Genomic DNA, 21,312 nt, shown 5'->3' with positions numbered 1-21,312 from the left:
GCGGACAAAGGCTTTGAAGGGGGGGGCGGATTCAGACGGAGGTTGTGGCTCCCAGCCGCGTTTGACAAATCGGGGGTGCGAGTCCTTTTCAAAAGCAGGGCGCTTCCAGAAGGGGACTCGAGGACCTCCTGCGGTCTCTTCCAACCCTCAGGGGCTAGGATCCTATGAACCTGGCTTCCCTTGCAGAGGGCAGCGAGCGGGATCGGGCTCCGATGCCGAAGGGCAGCGCCTGGAAGTGGAACAACCTGGAGTTGGACTAAGACACACGCGTCCCCACACACTTCTCCCCTGCTCCGGGGCACTGTGCGGTCCCTTTGTCCTGCCCAAAATGTGCCATAAAAGCTCGAGCCCCAGGGGAGCTCTCTTCTCCCGGGCGGTGCTGCCGGCTGACCGGCCCCCGATTTGGGGGTGGGGGCTGCCTCCCCCTTACTTGCAGACAGATCCCCGCTGCTAGGCAGCCAGGCGAGGGGCTTCCTTTCTGCTCCCCACGTTTCTCCTGCCGCTCTCCGTGCGGAGCAGGGGGAGGGCCCCGCTCCCTCGCTCCCCCTCGCCCTTTTTGGCTCCCTCCAGCCTGTGCATTCCTGAGAAAGGAGCAAGGACAACAAAGGAGGCAGGGAAGGGGAAGGCGCAAGACAAGTTTCTAGCAGGGGGAGGTGGAGGATTCCGCGGGGGGGGGGGGGGCGGCCTGTTTTCCAACTTTCCTCTTTTCCCTTGCAAACTTTTTGGGTTGTGCGCGCAAGGAGAGGGGGCTGGGAGGGGGGGGGAGCCGCGTTTTCAAGGCCCGTCCCTCCCTCCCGCGGGACATTTTGGGGAGCTCGGTGCTGGGGGCAGGGCAGCCTGCCCCGGGAATGCCCCCCGGGGCTGCGGGAGCGAAGGGGGCAGGTTGAGGGGTGGATACTGGGGGGGGGGGGCGCTAGGATGATCCTGGGCGCGGGGGGGCCGCGGGGCGAGGCTGGCCAAGATGGCTGGGAGTTTGCAGAGTGGCCCGCGGCCCCGGGGCCCGGCTCGCCCTAGGGAGGGCGAGGGGGGGCCGGGGATGGCCCCGGCGGGCTGGGGCCGGGGCCCCCTGCTCTGGGGGCTGCTGCTGCTGCTGCTGGGCCTGGGCCCGGGGCCGCCCGCCTGCCGCGGGGCGCAGCTCAACGCCTCGGCCGCCCGGGACCGCTGCAAGCGAGCGGCGCCCTGCGAGCGCCTCCGCTCCAGCGTCTGCCTGGGCTCGGCGCTGCCCTACGCCGCCACCTCCACGCTGCTGGCCGCCGACTCGGGCTCCCAGGAGGAGGCGCACGACAAGCTGCTGCTCTGGTCCGGTACGGGGGCGGGGGGCTGGGAGCTAATGGCTGGGGGGCCAGGGGAGGGAGGGACAGGCATGGGGAGGGGGCCATGCAGGGGCAGGGCATAGGTGGCTGAGGGTTAATGCAGGGGGGACAGAGCATGGGGGGCTGGGGGCTAGTGCAGGGGGATAGGATATGGGGGGCAGTGTAGGGGGGCAGGGCATAGGGGGCCGAGGGCCAATGCGGGGGGGCAGAGCATGAGGCCTGGGGGCCAAAGCAGGGTGAGGGGGCCTGGTATGGGGGGCAATGCCGGGGGAACGGGCAGGGCATGGGGAGCTGGGGGTTAACGCAGGGGGAGGGGGCAGGACATAGGGGTCTGGGGGCCAATGCAGGGGAGTAGGTAATGGGGGCAAATTCAGGGGAAGCAGGCAGGTCATGTAGGGAGCACTGTGGGAAGGGGCAGGGCATGGGGGAAGGGCTGGGGACAAATGGAGGGGGAGGTCATGCAGGAGGCTTGGGGGAGGGGAGATATCATGTAGGACTGGGGCGCAAATGCAGCAGGAGGGGGCAGATCATGATGAGAACATGGGGGGAAGGAGCACATCAGGGGAGGCCGAGGGGAAATGCAGGAGGAAGAGGACACTGGGAGGAGGGTGCATGTCCCGCAGGGGGCATTGGAGGAAGGGGCACATCATGGGGTGCTGGGGGCAAATGCAGGAGGTATTGGGGGGAAGTGCAGGGAGGGCAAAGGACAAGGGAGCCTGGAGGAGCATGGGGACAGGCCATACAGGGTGTTACGGGGCCATTGGGTCCAAATGGAGGGGGTATTTCAGGGCACACCATGCAGGGATAGATCACTTGGGCAGTGGGTGGGTGAGCGCAGGTGGCAATGGGGAGAGAAGAAGCCAAGCTCACGGGGGGCTTGGGGAATTGGGGGGCAGGTCAGAGGGGAGTGTAGTTCTTACAGATGCATCCTGGGCTCCCTTTATTCCCTTGGCTGTAATGCACCAGCTTAAAGTGGCTGGGCCTACCTTAGTGGTAAGAGCCTTCTACTGCTGCCAGCTGGCAGAGGGATTCCTTTAGCTCAAGCGTCACCGGTCTGTACTTTTGGTACTGATGGTCCAGGGTTCAGGCCCCACCGACAGCGTGCAATGTGTCATCACACCAGCCCTACGGTGACCCTAGGTTCGTACGGTGCCCAGCTATGTGGGACCGCGGATGGCATGCTGGGTGCGGCGCTCGGATGTGCAGAGGTGGCCAGGAAAGCAACTGGTAATTCCCACTGGTGGCTTCCCTGAGCAGGTCTGCACTTGGAAGTGCAAAGGGGAAAGTTGGTTCTTTGCGCTCTCCAGCCAGGGTCTGGGTGTTTTCCTGCGGCTTGCCTGCCCTCAGGACTGGGCAGTTTCACAGCTGATCCGCAGGCAGAACGGGGGGTTGCTTTGCTTCTCCCCAGTAAATCTGTTGCTCTTCCATGCAGCCAGGAGGGCCAGGACCAGCCTTCCATTGTTGTCTGTAATCTAAACAGGTAGGAGCCAGTGGTTACCAGGGGCAATTCCATAGAGCCACTTCTCCGAGGCTTCAATGAATCCTGATCGCAGCAGCAGCAGCAGCTGATTCCCAGCCCCAGAGGGGGAACCCTCCGAAGGCCGCTGTCCCTGGAGCAGGGCTTTGGAGCTGGGCTCCGGCTCCGCTCCAGCTCCAGCCAAAAACCTGCAGCTCCACTGCTCCGGAGCTGCTCCAGGGGCTCTGCTCCAAGGCCCTGCCCTGGAGGCTGAGGGTGGAAAGATGGGGAGGGAATTGGTCAGGTGCAAATGAGGGAGCTGGGGGAATTGGGTGGCTTAGGACAGTGGTTCTCAACCAGCGGGACACGTACCCCTTGGGGTACGCAAAGGTCTTCCAGGGGTTACATTGACTTATCTAGATATTGGCCTAGCTTTCCAACAGGCAGCATCAAAAGCACTAGTGAAGTCAGTACCAACTAAAATTTCATACAGACAATGACTGGTTTAGACTGCTCTATATAGTAGACACTGACATGTAAGTACAGTATTTACAGTCCAATTGACTTATTGTAGTTATGTGGTCAATGAGAAAGTCAGCAATTTGTCAGTAATAGTGTGCTGGGACCCTTGTATTTTTGTCTGATTTTGTAGCCAGGTCGTTTTTAAGTGAGGTGGAAGCAAGCGTGCACAAGACAAATCAGACTCCTGAAAGGGGGACAGTCATCTGGAAAGGGTGAGAGTCACTGGCTTAGGAGACTGGTAATGAGCCGTTGTCTCTTTCCTTGATCGTTCTGCCGTTCTGACCCGGCCTGTGTCAGGAGGAGCTGTAAGTCACCACCTGCGATGAGATGGTAGTCTCAGCCTAACTCCTAGGAAACAAAACCAGGGTTGGCCCCCTCGTTAGAACTCCCAAGAGCGTGGGCCGTGAAAGCCTCCTGGGGCGGGTGTCAGGAGTCAGACGTACTAGTTTGGGGCTGTGAACGGTGCTGTTGCTGTGGCTGTGCCTGGGGGGGTGGCTGAATGGAGAACTTCACTCCCCGAGTGCGTCTGGCGGGTTTCACCGTGATAAGATCAGGGCACACCAAACGAAATGAGCTTTTGCTGCCCCTTTTGTTCTGAGCATTCATCAGCACACCCTGAGGCGTGGGGGCAGCCAACCTTTCCCCATCCGACACTTGCACGAGCAATCTGCTAGGATCCCATGCACCAAATCTAATTTGCATTAGCTGGAGCGCACTGAAACTGGCCACATCTTTTGTATCTATGTGCATACTATTGAAACTACAGAGCCCTGCATGCAACAGGACCAGGCACTGGACGCGGGGCAAGCAGTGTCCATAGGATGCACCTCCTTGTTAAAGACGGAAGAGGTCCATGTATCCTAGATGGAGGAAACCAACAGCACCAACTGGCTTGCAGTGTATGAGGGTCATACGTGGCGAATATTGTCTCTGCCTGAACTCACGTTGCACTGTTGTTATTAGCATAGTCTCCTTTTTGGACCGTGTGCCTGTAGACAAAGCTACCAGGAATCAGATTTAGATTAAACCTTGCTAACTGTAAGACCAGCCAGACCATGGAACAGGCGCCTAGGGAGGTCGGGGAATCTCTTTCACTGGAGGTTTTCGAAAAGAGACCGGGTCTCCATCTGTCTTGGCAAAAAGAAAAGGAGGACTTGTGGCACCTTAGAGACTAACCAATTTATTTAAGCATAAGCTTTCGTGAGCTACAGCTCACTCAATGAAGTGAGCTGTAGCTCACGAAAGCTTATGCTCAAATAAATTGGTTAGTCTCTAAGGTGCCACAAGTACTCCTTTTCTTTTTGCGAATACAGACTAACACGGCTGTTACTCTGAAACCTGTCATCTGTCTTGGGTGGTTTATCTTGCCTCTTGGCAGAGGGTTAGAGCAGATGACCCTTGCGGTCCTGTCTAACCCTAGGGTTCTCTGATTCTGGGCTGGCGTGTGATTGAACCCTCCTTTAGATGTGCCCACTGGACTCTGTATCCCAAATTAGTCTGAGTTGTTAGAGCTGTCGTCAGCTATCCCTCAACACAAGGATGATATCGGGGAGGCGGGGGGAGAGTTATAGCTCTAGGAAAGTAGAGGTGCCCATATCTGAGTCAACCAGTGGTTCGTCTGGCATGCCGTGTGCTCTAGAGGAAGCCGAAAAGGACCACACGATGTATTCCTGGTGCTCCGATACCATGGTGATGGATGCAGCATGAGAACCTGCCTCTGTATATGTGTTTTGATACAGACCAATGCAAAGTTCTACACCTAGAAACAGAGAACATGGGACATTGCCACAGTGTGGGGGACTGCATCCTGGAAAGCAATGACTGTGGAAGTGGGCAAGCTACTCAAAATGAGCTCCCAGTGCCATCCTGTTGCAAAAGGGCCAACGTGGTCCTGGAATGTGTAAACGGGGTGGGTGGGGAATAGGAGAAAGGAGGTGATTTTACCTGTGTCAGTGGCAAAATACTGGAATACCTTGTCCAGGCCTAGCTTCCGCGTTTGAAAAAGAACATTGAAAAATTGCAGCGGGTGCAGGGAAGAGCCGCAGAAATGGAGAAAATGCCTCACAATGAGGGACCGAAAGAGCTCCGTCCGTTTACCTTCTCCAAAAGAAGCCCAAGAGGTGACTTGATGACAGTGTATGACGGCATCCGTGGGGAGGAAATACGGGGTCCTAACGTCGTCTTTAACAAATGGTGAATTCGCCAGCTCTTGCTGACTTCAGATCAGACCTGGAGGGAGGCCTGTCGGGAAGATACGCTTAAGTCAAATGCAAGTGATTGGCTCAGCCCAGGGGAAATCGGGGGAAATGTCGTGGCCTGAGTTACACAGGAGGGCAGGCTGATCTAATGGCCCCTTCGGGCCTTGAACTCTGTGACTATGGAGCAACACTGTATCACAGGAAGACATTTATACCTGATTCCCTCAATTCGTGGCCTGATGCATTGACAGCCCCGGTCTTTTTTTTTTTCCTTTGCTGCTGTGATCTGCAGATGCTAGTGAAGTAGCAAGACCCATTCCGCTCCCAGCCCTGTTTGGATCCCCCTCTAACTTGTCTTTAGGTTTCAATGCAAAGTAGGGAATAGGCTTAAATGATTTTTTTTTTTTAAATCTCTAAATACAAAAAGCATTAAAAAAAGAACAGGAGGACTTGTGGCACCTTAGAGACTAACAAATTTATCTGAGCATAAGCTTTCGTGGGCTACAGCTCACTTCAGACTAACACGGCTGCTCCTCTGAAACCTGTCAAAAAGCATTAAAGGTTTCGTTGGCCGGAGCTTGGTCACTGGGGCAGTGGGGGTGAGTCTCCTTAGCCGACTTCATGACTCCTTTGCCGGCAGCAGGGTTTTCTGCAGCTTGCGCTTCTTGAAGAAGCTGTCGGGTTGGGCTTTTCAAAAACCCTCCACGTTGGCCTAACTCAGCTCCCGTAGAGACCAGCGCTGAGCCCTTTGGAAAACCTTGCATGGGGTTGCCACAGAAAACTCCTTCCAGCAATGCCAGCCTTTCTCAGAGGCTTGATATCCTCTAGGGACTGTGACGTTCTGTGGAGGGGTCGGTCAGCTGCAGCAGATTGGGGCCTACGGCATCAGCTGACGCAGATTCCAACAGGCGCAGGCAAACGGTGCATTCGCAACTGCCTGGAAAGGAGCCAGCCCTGCCTCCTGGCTGGCAACGGTTCTAGGATCCCTTCCAGAGCCCTCAGTGCCCACTGGGAGGGGAAGGTTCCCCCTGTCCTCTCTTCTGAGCCTGTGTGGAGGGAGGAAAGGAGCCCCTGTTGGGAAGCAAAGGGGTGCTGGGGCCCCTGCATTCCCCGGCTCGCACAGAGCGTGTTGGGCTGGCGGATGAAGTAAGGGGTGGCTTGGTGCACCGGGGCATTCTCCAGAGGGCTCCTACTCCAGGCATACATTATACTAAAAAGCTCCCCGTACTTGGAGGGAAGACGTGCTCTTTCCCAGGGTGGCCCGGGAGCTGCCTTTTTCTTTCCTCTTGGAGCTAGTGGGGTGCCCCGGCTGTACCCCCAGCCTTGTGACCACGGCCCTGCAACAAAGCAGGAGCAGGAAAGCTGGAGTGAATGCAGAGAGGGTAAAGGATCTCTCCAGCATGGAGGCAGCCCAGTGGCCAGCCTATAAGATGAACCCCGCTCCCCAGGATCAATATCGGACGTTGGTGTATATAAGGCTTGGGCCTGCTCTAGTGACTTCCGACTGAGGATCTCATCCCGTGTGACAGGCACGTCGGTGAGCTAGGGAAGTGTTATCCCTGTTGGGCAGGTGATATGACGGGAAGCGTGTCACACAGAGAATCCATGGCAGAGCTGGGAGTGGAACCAGGTCCGCTCCTCGAGGTGGGGATAGATCCCAGGAGTCCTGGCACCCAGGTCCATATTCTGACCATTGGACCAGACTCCCCTTTCCGCAGAGTATGCGTGGTCTGCTTGTTGCTAGGAGTGAGAGAGGAGAGCAGCTTTCGGTGTCTGAGAGATGAGCTCTCGAGTGTGTTTATGTCTCATTTAGCACACAGTAAATAGAAGAGCCTAAGCGTTTCTGTGGCCGGTGCATGGTTAATGCAGGCTGCAGAATCAAGGCCGGCTAGACAGCCGAGCCCTCTGCTAGCAAATCTCCTCCCCCTACCATCGTCGTCGTCACCTCTTCGCCTTCTCTTGGATGAATTAAATAGACTGAGCTTCTCTAACCTGTCGCTGTAAGGCCGGTTTCCCAGACCTCAGATCATTCTTGTTCGAACAGCAGGATTCAGCAGTTCGGCCCCATATAAGCAGCTTCCCATCCCAGTCTGTGCTCACGCTCACCTCTCATCCCCTTCCAGGAGGTCCCCCTGTCACATTTCAGGTAGGACGCCTGATCTGAACTTTCCTCTAAACCTTCCCCTCTGCCTCCGCACCCAGTTGCTGCCGAAAAGCTCCCTGCGCCCAGCCTGGATACCTCCTCCACTCCCATCCCGTGAGCCGTACCCCTCGTCCTCTATGTTCACTTTGCCGTCTGCCTCAGCGGCTGCCTCCCCTCCGAGTCCCCACGCGGCAACACCCTCTCCTCCCTCCGTCCCTGTTCTCAGCTCCTGTCCGCCCATCTCTCTTCCCACCTTCTTCCAGGCCTCTCCCCCTTGGATATCCTCCCTCTCCTGCACGAGTCACCAGGCAGCCTCCATCTCCATGTCCAAACCTTCTGCCAAAGCTGGTTCTGGTGTACGAATCCATGAGGCCAGCACCCATCAGGGCTCGTTCACGCTGGCTGTTAATCAGCCAGATGCAGGCATGCTCCTCAGCCATTGTACAGCCTTCTGCCTGCTTGCACATACAAGACTGTCTGTGTCTCACACTGCAGCTCCTTGGGAGCCGCACCTGCTTCTTTCTGAGCTCAGTAACCGTGCTCACTAAATACACATGAAACCCAGACCCCTTAAAAGCTCCGCTTGCTCTGAAACGACACCAGGGACTTCATGCAAAAGATTTTGTAATCCTTAGAAGTGCAAGGGGACCTTAATCTAAATCTAGTGGGATGCAGAGCCAGCAGTGTTCATGAAGTTGTAGTTCCCAGATTAACTTTAACTCTGCCCCCATGCTGCTGTCCTGTAACCATCCACTCTCTTGAAGTAGCCAGAGACAGGCCCCCCACCCCTCCCCCAACACACTCTTTTCATGCATAACTTTCAAGTACATAGACCCACATGTCCCCTATCAACCACCACATACAGACAGGAAATGCTCGCTTCTCCAGGAACTAACTCTGCTTCCATGCCAATATGCATGAATATAGCCCCATCTTATCACATGGTGATATAATCCACGGACCTTCCAGGCCCACGGCGAGATGGTTGGGGGGGTTTCTGCTTGTATAAGCTGCTGGGTGAAGTTGTGAGGGAGTCTCTGATCCATATTCAGAAGCGAGCAGGGTCTGGGAAGGACTCAGACCTGTGAGAGGGGGATGGGTGAGGACACCAGGGCCGTGTCGGGTATGTACCGTGTACCAACATTGGCAGGAGCAGCAAAGGTGGAGTTAAAACTGATGCTGAAATGCTGGTCAGGGTAAAAATCCAAATGTTTGTAATGAACAAATGGCCGTTCCTATTCTGCTAACAGCAGGTGAGACAATGAACATGGAAATGACTTAAAATTTTAATTTGCTTCTCTTATGCCAGCTGCTCACGTCCATTTCACTTCCACCTCCCCCTTTCTCCCCACTTCCAAGCTCTGGGGTGCTAGGATGGCGCCACGGTGTTACTTTGCAAATGCTGAAAAGGAGTTTTGCTCGTAGGTGGTCTCTATTTTATTTTATTTTTACATTTAATAAAAAATACTTATTAACTTTAGCATTTGAGATTGCGGTTGGTTTTTTACAAAGCCTATAAGCTTTGGGTGAAATTTGACCGGGTCATATCCCTTCAACTTAGAATTGCCTAATTTACGTTTAAATTCTCAACTCGAGAGTTCTCTTAAGTAAGGGCTTTGCTAGCGTGACATGGTTAAAGTGTTAATGGTGCCTTAATGACTTTTTGTTCGGTGAGATGCATGTCTCATTATTATTTTGAATCTTGCTATTTGTCTCTGTCCTGAAGCAGTGAGTTCCATGGATGACCGGTGTGTGGTGTGTTTCAAAGATCTCTATTTCTGGAGGACTGGCTGGCTCAGGGGGCTGCTGTCCTCACAGGGATGGCAGTTTAGTGGCCTGAGTGAAATAACTGCAATATGTTCTTCGTGAACAGGTGTCCACAGGGCAAACCAGTGTCACCCCTGGCACTTGCTAACTAGCCTGGTTGCAGTCGCAGCAGGGAGGCTATGGACTGAATGAGCTTCCAAGGCGAGGTGCTACCCCTTATCTCTGAGGGGTGGCAGTATTATCCCCACTTTGTGTAGGAGGGAGTGGAGAAACCAAGAGGTCTAAATCAGGGGTTCTCCACTTTCCCGACGACTGTCCCCTTTCAGGAGTCCGATTTGTCTTGCGTACCCCCAAGTTTCTCCTCACTTAAAAACGACTTGCTCACAAATTCAGACCTAAAAATACAAAAGAGTCACAGCCACTATTACCGAAAATGTACGGACTGTCTCCCTTTCTGCCCTAGACTTATCAAATAAATCAATGGGACTATAAATACTGTACTCACATGTCAGTGTATACAGCCGTATAAACAAGTCCTTGTCTGTATGAAATTTGAGTTTGTACTGTCTTCGCTGCTGCTTTTTATGTAGCCTGCTGTAAAACGAGGCCAATATCGAGAGGAGTTGGTGGATATGCATCCCTAGTTGAGAACCACTGGTCTAAATGAGTTCACACGGTGCGTCAATGACGGAGCTGGGACGCGAACCCAGGACTCGTGACTAAGGCTACATTTTAGTCGCGGGTATTTTCAGTAAAAGGCATGGACAGGTCACGGGCAGTAAACAAAAATTCACGGCCCGTGACCTGTCCATGACTTGTACTATATACCCCTTGACTAAAACTTGGGGGGAGGGCCGCCTGGGTGGCGCTGTGGGTGCTGGGGAGGGAGTCGCAGGCCGAGGGCATCATGGGCACTCGGGGCGGGGGGGGAGTCGCAGCCCAGGGGGGCATCGCGGGTGCTGAGGGGGGCTTGCGGCCTTGGGGGGCGCTGCGGGTGCTGGGAAGGGGGGAGTTGGTGGGCTGGAGCAGGCTCCCTACCCATCTCCTGGGAAGTGGGGACCCCCAGCTCCTAGTTCCACGTGCTGCCTCCACGCTGCCCCAAGCCCCGGCTCTGCAGCTCCCATTGGCTGGGAACCACGGCCAATGGGAGCTGCGGGGGCAGCTCGTGGAGCTAGGTGCTGAGGGAGGGGAGTTCCTGTCGCCCTTCTGGGGAGCTCCTCCAATCCTAAGCATCACCCTGCACCCCAGCCCTGAGCCCCCCACACCCAAACTCCTGCTGCGGCTTCTGTGACCCCCGTGACAAACACGGAGCCTTAGTCATGACTCCTGCACCAGGGCTCTAAGCATTAGGCCAGACTGCCTTCTCCATAAGGAACAATACTTCACTACAGAGAGAGAAGGGGAAGACGCTGCTAATTAAAGTTGCAGAGAGGCCAGGCAAAGAGAAGAAGCTGCTGAGGGAACATGTGTTTAGATGTCGTACTGTTGTGGATACTTTGGTATTAAACGTACTCCCGTGTGCTTTTGCAGCGAGCTCATGTCTATGATGCTTCACCTGCTTTGTCAGTGTCTGTGCAAACCGCTCACTTATTGATCTCAGAAAGTCCCGTTAGCAGGAGGGTTGCGGACCCGGGATAATCACAGGGCCTGTTTGCAAGCAGGCCACTCGTTACCGAACCCTTGCAAACCACGCGGCAGGAGGAGACATGTCCCTGCAGGGGCTGCCCTCGATGACTCAGCAGCCTGGCCCCCGGAGCTGGTTGGGAGGTTCAGGGCATCAATCACCGAGCTCAAGAGACCGGGAAGGAGATGCAGAATCTGCCACCCGCCTCACCAGCCCAGATGTGGCCTAGGCTAGCAGTGAACGCCCGCTGCTCCCATCAGAGGGTGGCAAGTGGGTATTGAGACAGCAGGGAACGGCCCTGCGATCGGAGATGATACCGAGTGTCCTGGAGTACCCGGGAAGCCAAATACTACGTAAGCAGCTGCAGGCTCTGCACCGCTGCCTCAGTGCTGCTGGGGAAGAGCTCTCTGATCACTACGGCGGGGTGGAGGATTTGTTCGGCCTTTCACGGGAGATTCAGTAATTGGTCACTGAGGGAGGATGGATTTCAAACACGATGGCCCAGTGGGCCGACCCGATGCGGCAGATGCTACTGACACAAGATGACAGGGAGCCGGAGGATTGAAGAGCTGCTCCTGGGGAGAGGAATGCCCTGGGGTCGTCCCCGCTCAGGGGCCAAGCTGCCCTCCCAGCCTAGGCATGGGCCCAGGCTAGAGGAGAAGCCATGTGACCACTCGCTACGTTTATTGCTTTTTTTTTAAAGTAGGGCTTTCGTTGGCAACGAAGGGTGAATTCGATCATAACCGGCTCAGTGCTCTGCCTGTCTCCCTGGAGCTGTAGGTTCAAATCCCAGCAGAGTCAGCTTAGCCTGTCTTCCTCCATGGCTAGATCAACAGACCCCTATGGCAGGCATGGCCAGACCGGGGCTCTTGCGGCTCTTTTACAGTAAAAGTGCAGCTTGCAGTGCCCCCATGTCCCTTCTATTCTCCACGGGTGGGGGAGGCTCGGGGCTTCTGCCCTCCGGCGCGGTGGTGGGGCTAGGGGCTGCTGCCAGAGACGACTGGTGCCTGCTGAGAGTGGGGGAGCACAATGTAAATGTTCCCCCTCCCCAACAGCTTGAGTCACCCCCACCCAGGCGTGCCCCCCCCCAGCGGCCCCTAGTCCCTGCATCTCCCAGGGTTAGCGCCGTGTGGAGAGGCAGTGGCAGACAGCTGGGACCTGCAGGGAGGGGTCTCTGCTTTAGCTCCCTGGGGAGGGGTAACAGCAAAAAGCAGCAGCTTCCAGCTGTTTGCCACTGCCTCGCCCCATGGCCGCAGCTCCCGGCTCGCCGGCTCCAGCCGCTGCCGTGCAGGGAGGGTGCCTGGTGGCACCATGTGAACCTGGCAAAAATCGGGGGGGGGCGGCGCATGACCCCACCCATGTGTCACCTCATCTCCATCTTCTGCCCAGCAGGGCGGCGGGGGGGGGCGTCCTAGGGGCTTGAGCCCCACAGGACATGACTGCTGGGGCTCGGGGCTTCAGCCGGAGCAGGGCTGAAGCCCCGAGCCCCAGCAGGTGCACCCCGACTCTCAGACTTCTGAAGGTTGCCGTACACGGCTCGGACAGTCACTCAGTTTGGCCGCCCCTGCTCCATGCAACCAGCTGGGCCTGGCTCTTTAGCAGGAGGTGTCAGTTCAAAAGCCCTGTCTGTGCGGGGGGGGCTGACCATCCCATGGCCCTTTTCCTAAGAAGGGAAGGTTACCCTGGTGATCTCAGCCCAAAATGCCCTTCTCCTTACTGCTGTCCTCCTCCACCCCAGAGGTGGCTGCCTTCCACTGGTGCGCTATGTCTGTGCCTTGTGAAGCGTGTGGAGATCATTCACAAAGGTGCTATAAAAGGCAACATATCGGCGTGACGTTAAAAATAATAGCCAAAGGACTCGCCGTACGGTGGATTTGTGACACAGGAACTATCTGGGAACGGAGGGTCTATTAGCGCCAGGGTGTGCAGCCACCCCGCCCCATCCTGAGAGCTAGTCGTTGATGAAGGGGGATAGAGAAAGAGCGGAGGAGTGTCGTGTGGGCATGCGTGCTGGGAGTTTGATCTTTTCCCTGTACCATTTAACAGAGCGGGTCCAGAAGTAAATCCCGTTCTTTGTGACTGGGAGACGGGGGGCTGCGGGTGTGCGTGCCGTTATCTAGCCCTGGATGGAGCATGTCAGACCTACTGGTTCCGTTACATGTCCTAATGTACAGACACCGTGGTGGCCCGCGGGTATTGAACTGGGGGTTTCAGCACCAGAAACCCAGGCCTTTCCTGGTTGACCTAATGAAGTAACTCCTTGAGCTGTAGATGGTTGGCTGTTGTTGTCAGTGGGCCCAGCCACTAGGGGGCGGTGCCGAGCCAGCGTGCTACACCTGTGCCGAGTTTCCACCGCTGCTTTTTCCTTCGGCCAGGTTTGCGGAACGCCCCTCGCTGCTGGGACGCAATTCAGCCCTTGCTCTGCGCCGTGTACATGCCCAAGTGTGAGGACGGCCAGGTGGAGCTGCCCAGCCAGACCTTGTGCCAGGCCACGCGGGGTCCATGCACCATCGTGGAGCGGGAGCGGGGCTGGCCCGACTTCCTCAAGTGCACCACAGACCGCTTTCCCGAGGGCTGCCCGGTAAGCAGGCGTCTTACACCTCGCCGTTGCGCCCGGTGTCCAGCCGATGGCACGGCTGTCCTGTCCCCGTGCCTCTTCCAGGCCGCAGAAACAGCGCCCTCCATGCAGCCAAGGGGGGGGGGTGCCGATCCTGGCCAGAGCGGGGAACGTTAGCTGTGGCGATGAGTCGTTTGATGGCTCTTCAATGGCCGCAAGTTGGTGGGTCTCATTTCAATTCCTAGGAGACAGGTGGTCACATCACCGGAGTTACCGCAAGTTCTCTGTCCACAGAAATATCAAAGGATCAGACATTTTATATAGCCAGGAGGGCCACCCACAGTTCTGGCCCCCGATCCGATTCCATCCAGCGGTTCCTCTGGTCCCATGGACGGACTGGAGCATAGCAACTGCCCTTCCCTGTGCAGGGTTGAAACACATTGCTCTGCCTGCTCTGGAGATAAACAGAGGCCTCTTGTTCCAGGGCTGTCAGTCCAGCCCCTTTCGCAGGCTCTAAATTCATCTGGATGGGAAGCCCTTAAGCAAAACTCTGGTGCTGCAGGAAGCGGTGTTAGCTGCGGAGTGGGTGCTCTTCCTTCGGAGTTGGGACTGAATTAATGCCCTTGCATGGTGCTAGGGGGCGCTGTGCTACGAGAGGGGTTGTTTTGTGCCCGGGACATCAAAACAAAGTGGACAGTTATCTCCTGTCTACAGCTAGATCCCCCCTGGAATCTCAGGGAAGTTATTCTGGATTTCCCTCCCTAAAGGGCTGTTGTGCAGCACTGTTGAGCTACTCTGTTCCACACCAGAGGAGGCCGCATTTCAGCAGTGGTTGGGAGATCCTTGTAAAGTAGTTTGGAGGTCCCCTAGGAGGTGCTGTATAAATGTGAGATACCAGGTATTCCTGCCCCTGCTCTGAGGACAGGAAATACAAAATCTCCCTCTAGAGGCATAGTCGCGTAGGTTTAGACCCAACCTGTGTGTTTCGCGAGGGGAAGAGTTTTAGAAAACTTGGTGGCAATTGAAATATTGGGGGGGGGGATTTTTACAGCTTCAGTGAGACCAAGATGAGGGTTATTGACAGACAGTTTTCGAGCGTCCTGTGACTAGTACAGAACCGCAGCGAGACTGGCTTTCTTCTAACCCTGACCAGGGGGAGGGAGGGAGATTCCGAACGCTATCTGCCCCTGGCCCCTTCCCTTCAGAGCATCTGGGTCGACCCCTCTCCAGCCCTCCTCCCATGTCCCTTCCCCTCACAGAGCTAAAGGAAGAGGAACCCGTCCTCGCACTGGGAGAACTGAAATGCTTCCACGCCACGCTGGGTTAGTGCAGGGTCCCCCAAGAAGGACTTTGGCTGGAAGGGGCTTTACAGACTCTGGGTTGGAATCCCAGTCCCATGAAAATCGATGGCAAAACTGCCGTTGATTTCAGCGAAGCCAGATTTCACCCAGTGGATTCAGTGTCACACCTCCCTGGGTGTGTGGAGTAATCCCTATCTGAGGCAGGCTGGGTACGCAGTTCCCCCAGAGGCAGGCAGGCTGTCAGTGGCAGGTCTTGGGCTAAGAACTCAGGAGTCCTGGTTCCCAGCCCTCAGCGTGGGTCGTCCTCTCGTGACAGTGTCCCTCCAACCCCTAACGATCCCTTTCCTTTCTTCTCTGGTCCCGCCCCTCGTTCCCGCCCACCTCCAGAACGAGGTGCAGAACCTAAAGTTCAACAGCTCGGGCCACTGCGAGGCCCCGCTGGTGCAGACGGACAACCCCAAGAGCTGGTACGAGGACGTGGAGGGCTGCGGCATCCAGTGCCAGAATCCCCTCTTCACGGAGCACGAGCACCGCGACATGCACGTTTATATCGCCGCCTTCAGCTCCGTCACCATCTTCTGCACCTTCTTCACCCTGGTGAGCGGAGCGAGCCGGGGGGCTGCCGGATGGGAGCTGATACCCGGCTGGGGGGGCAGAGGGGAGGAGTGAAATCTGCATTGGCTCAGAGCACCTCCTGGTGGCTGGCGTGGGCTTTTGCTGCTCTTGGCTGCGGGGCTGACCAGTAGGGCTCCGGAGCAAAGCCAGGAATGGGTGATGCACAGCCACAGACCCTGGCCCATCCGCCGGCTCTTCTCTCCTGTCCCCGCCCCAGGCCACATTTGTTGCCGACTGGAAGAACTCGAACCGTTACCCGGCCGTCATCCTCTTCTACGTCAATGCCTGCTTCTTCGTGGGCAGCATCGGCTGGCTGGCGCAGTTCATGGACGGGGCCCGCGGCGAGATCGTGTGCCGAGCCGACGGCACCATGCGGCTGGGAGAGCCGACGTAGGTACCTCCGCCCCGCAGGGCAGGCTCACCCACCCACACCCCCGTCTCTCTGCCTTTGCCCGCTATGGGAGGGGCAGTGCGAAAGGCAGCAGTCCCAGCAGATGTGGTCAGGGAACCGGTGGGATTGGGGACAGGTCTGGGGTTCTGGGCAAAGCTCCCACTGACTCATACAGGATCAGGGTTTGGCTCACAGCCCCTTAAGGTGATGGGATCCTGCAGACTGCAAGGTGCTCTATCGGGGGGCATGGGCACGCTCTGGGTGCTGAGCCAGGCTAGCACCTACCTGTCAGTCAGGAACAAGCCAGAGTGGAGTGGGGAATGGGGGAGAGACCCCCTCCCACCTCCAGTCCTATCCCGTCCCACCTCCCCAGCTCCAACGAGACACTCTCCTGCGTGATCATCTTCGTCATCGTCTACTACTCGCTGATGTCGGGCGTGATCTGGTTCGTCATGCTGACCTACGCCTGGCACACCTCTTTCAAAGCACTGGGCACCACCTACCAACCCCTGCTAGGCAAGACCTCCTACTTCCACCTGGTCACCTGGTCCATCCCCTTCGTCCTCACTGTCGCCATCCTGGCCGTCGCCCAGGTACGGGGCGTCCGGCATGGAGACCTCTGTGCCCACCCCACCCTCGGAACCCTAAGGGATGCTCCCCTCTCAGTGGAAGGGGGAAGGTCCCGCCACTCTGCCCTGGGGGTGGTCAGTTTAACCCTGCATTGGTGAGCGAGAACCATCCCAGCTCAGCGTCTCATCTCATTCCTCGTCCATTTGTTGACCCCACTGCCTGTGGCCCTCCTGTAGGCTCCCTGTATCTGTGAACATCCTCTGGGTGTTCCAGGTGAGGGTCAGCATTTCCCAGCCCCCCATGTTCCTGGCTCCCCCCCCCACTTCGTGCCTTCCCTGCACTGATAGACTGCATGGGGCCCCGCTTATCTCCAAGCCCATGGCTGGGATGGTTTAGTTGGTGTTGTTCCTGCTTTGAGCAGGGGGTTGGACTAGATGACGTCCTGAGGTCCCTTCCAGCCCTGAGATTCTATGATTTTATGTTCCCAAAGGCCATACCCAGGCTGCTCGAACTGACCCATAGGGGGCACCAGCCACCATCTCCATCCCACTCCCTCCCCAGTCAGCACCCGACAGCAGGGTCATCTACAAAACCTGGGTCTACCAAATGGCAGAGCCATCGGCTGCCACATCACTGGATGGGCACCCCGTTTGCCTGGTAAAGGGACAGCACAGCCCCTCGTTGGCCAGCCCGTTCTCATGAGATTTCCAGCCCAATCTCCAGGCTGGGGACGGACGGACACTGATGACTCTTCCCCAACCAGGTGGACGGAGACTCCGTCAGCGGCATCTGCTTTGTGGGCTACAAGAACTATCGGTTCCGCGCTGGCTTCGTCCTGGCTCCCATCGGCCTGGTGCTGATCGTGGGAGGCTATTTCCTGATCCGAGGTGGGTGCTAACAACTCAGCGGGGTTTGGTCTGGGGACCTTCAGCGCTAAAAGCAGGAAATGCTGTCCCCTGAGCCAAGGGAGTCAATCCCTTAGCTAGGTGATGCAATATCTGTTATGAGACCGACTTCTCTCGGGGAGAGAGACAAGCTTTCGAGCGATCCAGAGCTCTTTGGTCTGGGAAAGGTACTGAGAGGGTTACAGCTAAATACAAGAGCAACAGATAGTTCAGCATAAGTAGTTAGCACATATTCCAAGGGACCATTCAAAGGGAAGTGGCCCATTAATACCCCTCCAGTCATGGGAGGGAAGGAAGGCAGGGGGGTTCGGGGTTGTTAATGGGTTACAGATTGTTCTAATAAGCCCTAAATCCACTGTCTCTGGTCAGTCCGTGATTTTTAGCGTCTAGCAGAGTTATGAATTTAAGCACCCGGCCTCATCTTTTGAAGGTGTTGTGCAGGTTTCCTTTGTGGATGAGGACTGAGAGATCAGCTATGTAGTGATCTCTGTGCGAAAAGTGTTTGCCCACATGTGACAGGGTGTCTTTGTCTTTTATCCTTTTCCTGTGAGAATTCATTTGAGAGTTGTGATTGTCTGGTTTCACTCACATAATTGTTATTGGGGCATTAAATGTGGGTGAAACCAGACAATCTTGTATTTAGCTGTGACAAGGTCCCTCACCAAAGGCTCTTAAGCAAAGTAAGCTGTCATGGGATAAGAGGGGAGGTTCTCTCCTGAATTGGTAACTGGTTAAAAGATAGGAAACAAAGGGTAGGAATAAGTGGTCAGTTTTCAGAATGGAGAGAGGTAAATAGTGGTGTCCCCCAGGGGTCTGTATTGGGCCCAGTCCTATTCATCATATTCATAAATGATCTGGAAAAAGGGGTAAACAGTGAGGTGGCAAAATTTGCAGATGTTACAAAGCTACTCAAGACAGTTAAGTCCCAGGCAGACTATGAAGAGCTACAAAAGGATCTCACAGAACTGGGTGACTTGGCAACAAAATGGCAAATGAAATTCAGTGTTAATAAATGCAAAGTAATGCAAACATAATCCCAACTATACATATAAAATGATGGGGTCTAAATCAGCTGTTACCACTCAAGAAAGATCTTGGAGTCATTGTGGAGAGTTCTCTGAAAACATCCACTCAATGGGCAGCCACAGTCAAAACAGCGAACAGAATGTTGGGACTCATTAAGAAAGGGATAGATAATAAGACCGAAAATATCATGTTGCCTCTCTATAAATCCATGGTGCACCCACATCTTGAATACTGTGTGCAGATATGGTCGCCCCATCTCAGAAAAGATATATTGGAATTGGGAAAGGTTCAGAAAAGGGCAACAAGAATGATTAGGGGTCTGGAACGGCTTCTGTATGAGGAGAGGTTAATAAGACTGGGACTTTTCGGCTTGGAAAAGAGACAACTAAGAGGGGATATGATAGAGGTCTATAAAATCATGACTGGTGTGGAGAAAGTAAATAAGGAATTATTACTTGGATTGTTAAATTGTTATTTACTCCTTCTCATAACACAAGAACTAGAGGTCACCAAATGAAATTAATAGGCAGCAGGTTTAAAACAAACAAAAGGAAGTATTTCTTCACACAAGGCACAAGTCAACCTGTGGAACTCCTTGCCAGAGGATGTTGTGAGTGCCAAGACTATAACAGGGTTCAAAAAGGAACTAGATAAGTTCATGGAGGATAGGTCCATCAATGACTATTAGCCAGGATGGGCAGGGAGCGTGTCCCTAGCCTCTGTTTGCCAGAAGCTGGGAATGGGCCACAGGGGATGGATCACTTGATGATTCCCTGTTCTGTTTATTCCCTCTGGGGCACCTGGCACTGGCCACTGTTGGAAGACCGGACACTGGGCTAGATGGACCCTTGGTCTGACCTCTGCTCCGGGGTTGGAGCACCCACAGAAAAAACAATAGTGGGTGCTGAGTACCCACCAGCCACAACTGTTTGGCAGCGCCCCTGGTTAGCTGAAAGCCGGGAGGGGGCGGAGCAGGGATGGGAAGAGGCGGGGGGAGGGTGCGAAGTGGGGACGGGGCCTCGAGGAAGAGCCAGGGGGTGGAGGAAAAGAAAAACTCAGTGCCTAGGCTAAGTACATTTCCCAGACCTGCAGCAGAGCTCTGTGTAGTGCGAAAGCTCGTCTTTCTCCCCAGCAGAAGTTGGCCCAATAACAGATATTACTTCACCCGCCTTGTCTCTCTCATATCCTGGGACAGACACCGCTACAGCCACGCTGCATGCGGTCGCTCAGCTGGCAGCTGTAGTGGACTGTTATCCTCTTACGTGGACCAGCCACTAGAGGGAGACACAGAAACCATATTCTAATGTGGGTGACACACGCTGGGCCTTGCCCAGGGGGTGGTGTGTGTTGTGGGCTCTGGTTCGTGGCTGGAAAGGAAGACGCTACCCTGAACGCTGCTGAGTTTTAAGGTCAGTGCAGGCTGGGATAAACTTCCCCAGCCAGTGCGGAGGGGGGCTGCTGTAATTCATTGAATGGCCAGCAGCCAGGGTACTGAAAACCAGCCAGGTGTAGCCCATTTCCTCCCCCGCACCCTAAACAGCTCTTCTCCTCTAGCCCTTGTTGCGAATTATACCTGATAGGTCACGCGCAGCTCAAGTCTAGGCTGAGGCACACGAACAAAGTCCACAACTGCAGCGTTCCCAAAGATATTAAGTTTATTACACTCGAGCGTGGTGCCCCCCGATAGTCAGAAGGGGACCCCGAATGCAGGTTATACAAAGATTATATACCTTTTAGCAAAGCATGTTGCCCTCGTGAATTGGAAACCTTAGCCAATAGACAAACCCTTCCCTTATCTACCACCTGTCCCTGCTAGGTACATTCCTCGTGCTAGACCATTACTTCAACTACACAACATGGTCCTAAAGCAATGTATCAGTAACCATTCTTATCAGGATGGGAGGCTCACATCAAGGCCAGGAGGCAGGGAGTTAGGAACAGACAAAGAACAGAAACCGGGAGTCGAGACAGGCTGGAACCAAGGGGGAGGGTTTTCACAGGAATGCAGTATCTAAGGAACACTCCTCCTAGTGCATGATGTGTTTGCTTTTAGACAATGGTGGGCCCCAAACCAAAATGGAGTCACATGTGCTAACTTTTCCTCAACACCCTGGAGCAGCCCACGGGAGGGTCGGGGGGGTCTGTCCCCAGAGTGTCGCCCCAGTGAAGAGCTGATCAGGGAGGGTTGGCTCGGCCAGCGGGAACTTGCACCTGCCCAGGCTCCTCTCTGCTCCTCAGCTGCCTGCTCCCGCTTGGCCGTGTCCCCTGAGGTCACACCGCCAGCGACCACACCAGAGCCAGATGCTGCATCCGCCCGTGAGCCCGGCTCAGCCTCCCTGCTCCGTCTCGCTGGGGCTTCAGAGGTCACCTCAGGCGATCCCGGGGTCTCTTGCCTAGCTGCTTGATCCGGCAGCCCCAGTCCCGGCTGACGCGCCTGTCTTGCTGTCTGTCTGCCCTAGGTGTCATGACTTTGTTCTCCATCAAAAGCAATCACCCCGGCCTGCTGAGCGAGAAAGCTGCCAGCAAAATCAACGAGACCATGTTACGGCTGGGTAAGCCGGGCGGGTTTGGGTTCAGCTGGTGCCTTGGTGCCGGCGTGTTACCCGGGCCAGGATCTCACACGTCCCAAAGGGCTAGCTTTGGGTAGGAGCCTCCCGGGGAAACCCAGGGCCTGCACAAAGCGGTGGCGCTGGGCCAGCAGAAGACACGGGGAGGGGTATGCGTGGCTCTCGGAGGGTGCTCTCGCCTCTGAGTCCATTGTGAACACGAGCCTGGCCTGGGGCTGCTGGGGCCGCCCTTCAGATAAGGCATGAAAGCCAAGTCCCGGCCACTCCCGGAGCCTCTCTGCCAAGTTAACCCAGGCCTCCTGGCCAAACGCCAGCCTGAGTGAGTGCATTTTGCCTCCCTCGGAGTCCCTGGGAAGG

At 55.7% G+C, this 21,312-nt stretch overlaps 1 protein-coding gene across 1 annotated transcript in view; it reads left to right on the top strand.

The window, feature by feature from the left end:
• Positions 1-966: 966 nt before the first annotated feature.
• Positions 967-21,312, top strand: part of SMO (smoothened, frizzled class receptor) — a 33,142-nt gene continuing 12,796 nt past the window's right edge. Inside the window, exons 1-7 of the mRNA XM_048836784.2 lie at positions 967-1,304; positions 13,399-13,604; positions 15,269-15,478; positions 15,714-15,886; positions 16,261-16,480; positions 17,221-17,344; positions 20,848-20,940. Coding sequence (XP_048692741.2) covers positions 1,037-1,304; positions 13,399-13,604; positions 15,269-15,478; positions 15,714-15,886; positions 16,261-16,480; positions 17,221-17,344; positions 20,848-20,940 — 1,294 coding nt within the window. The 5' untranslated portion in view covers positions 967-1,036. The remainder of the gene's footprint in view (positions 1,305-13,398; positions 13,605-15,268; positions 15,479-15,713; positions 15,887-16,260; positions 16,481-17,220; positions 17,345-20,847; positions 20,941-21,312) is intronic.

This window comes from Caretta caretta, chromosome 1 (genome assembly GCF_965140235.1).
Source record: "Caretta caretta isolate rCarCar2 chromosome 1, rCarCar1.hap1, whole genome shotgun sequence".
Taxonomy (NCBI): Eukaryota; Metazoa; Chordata; order Testudines; family Cheloniidae; genus Caretta; species Caretta caretta.
Note: the sequence above shows the minus strand (reverse complement) of the source record. Positions and strands in the feature narration are given on the sequence as shown.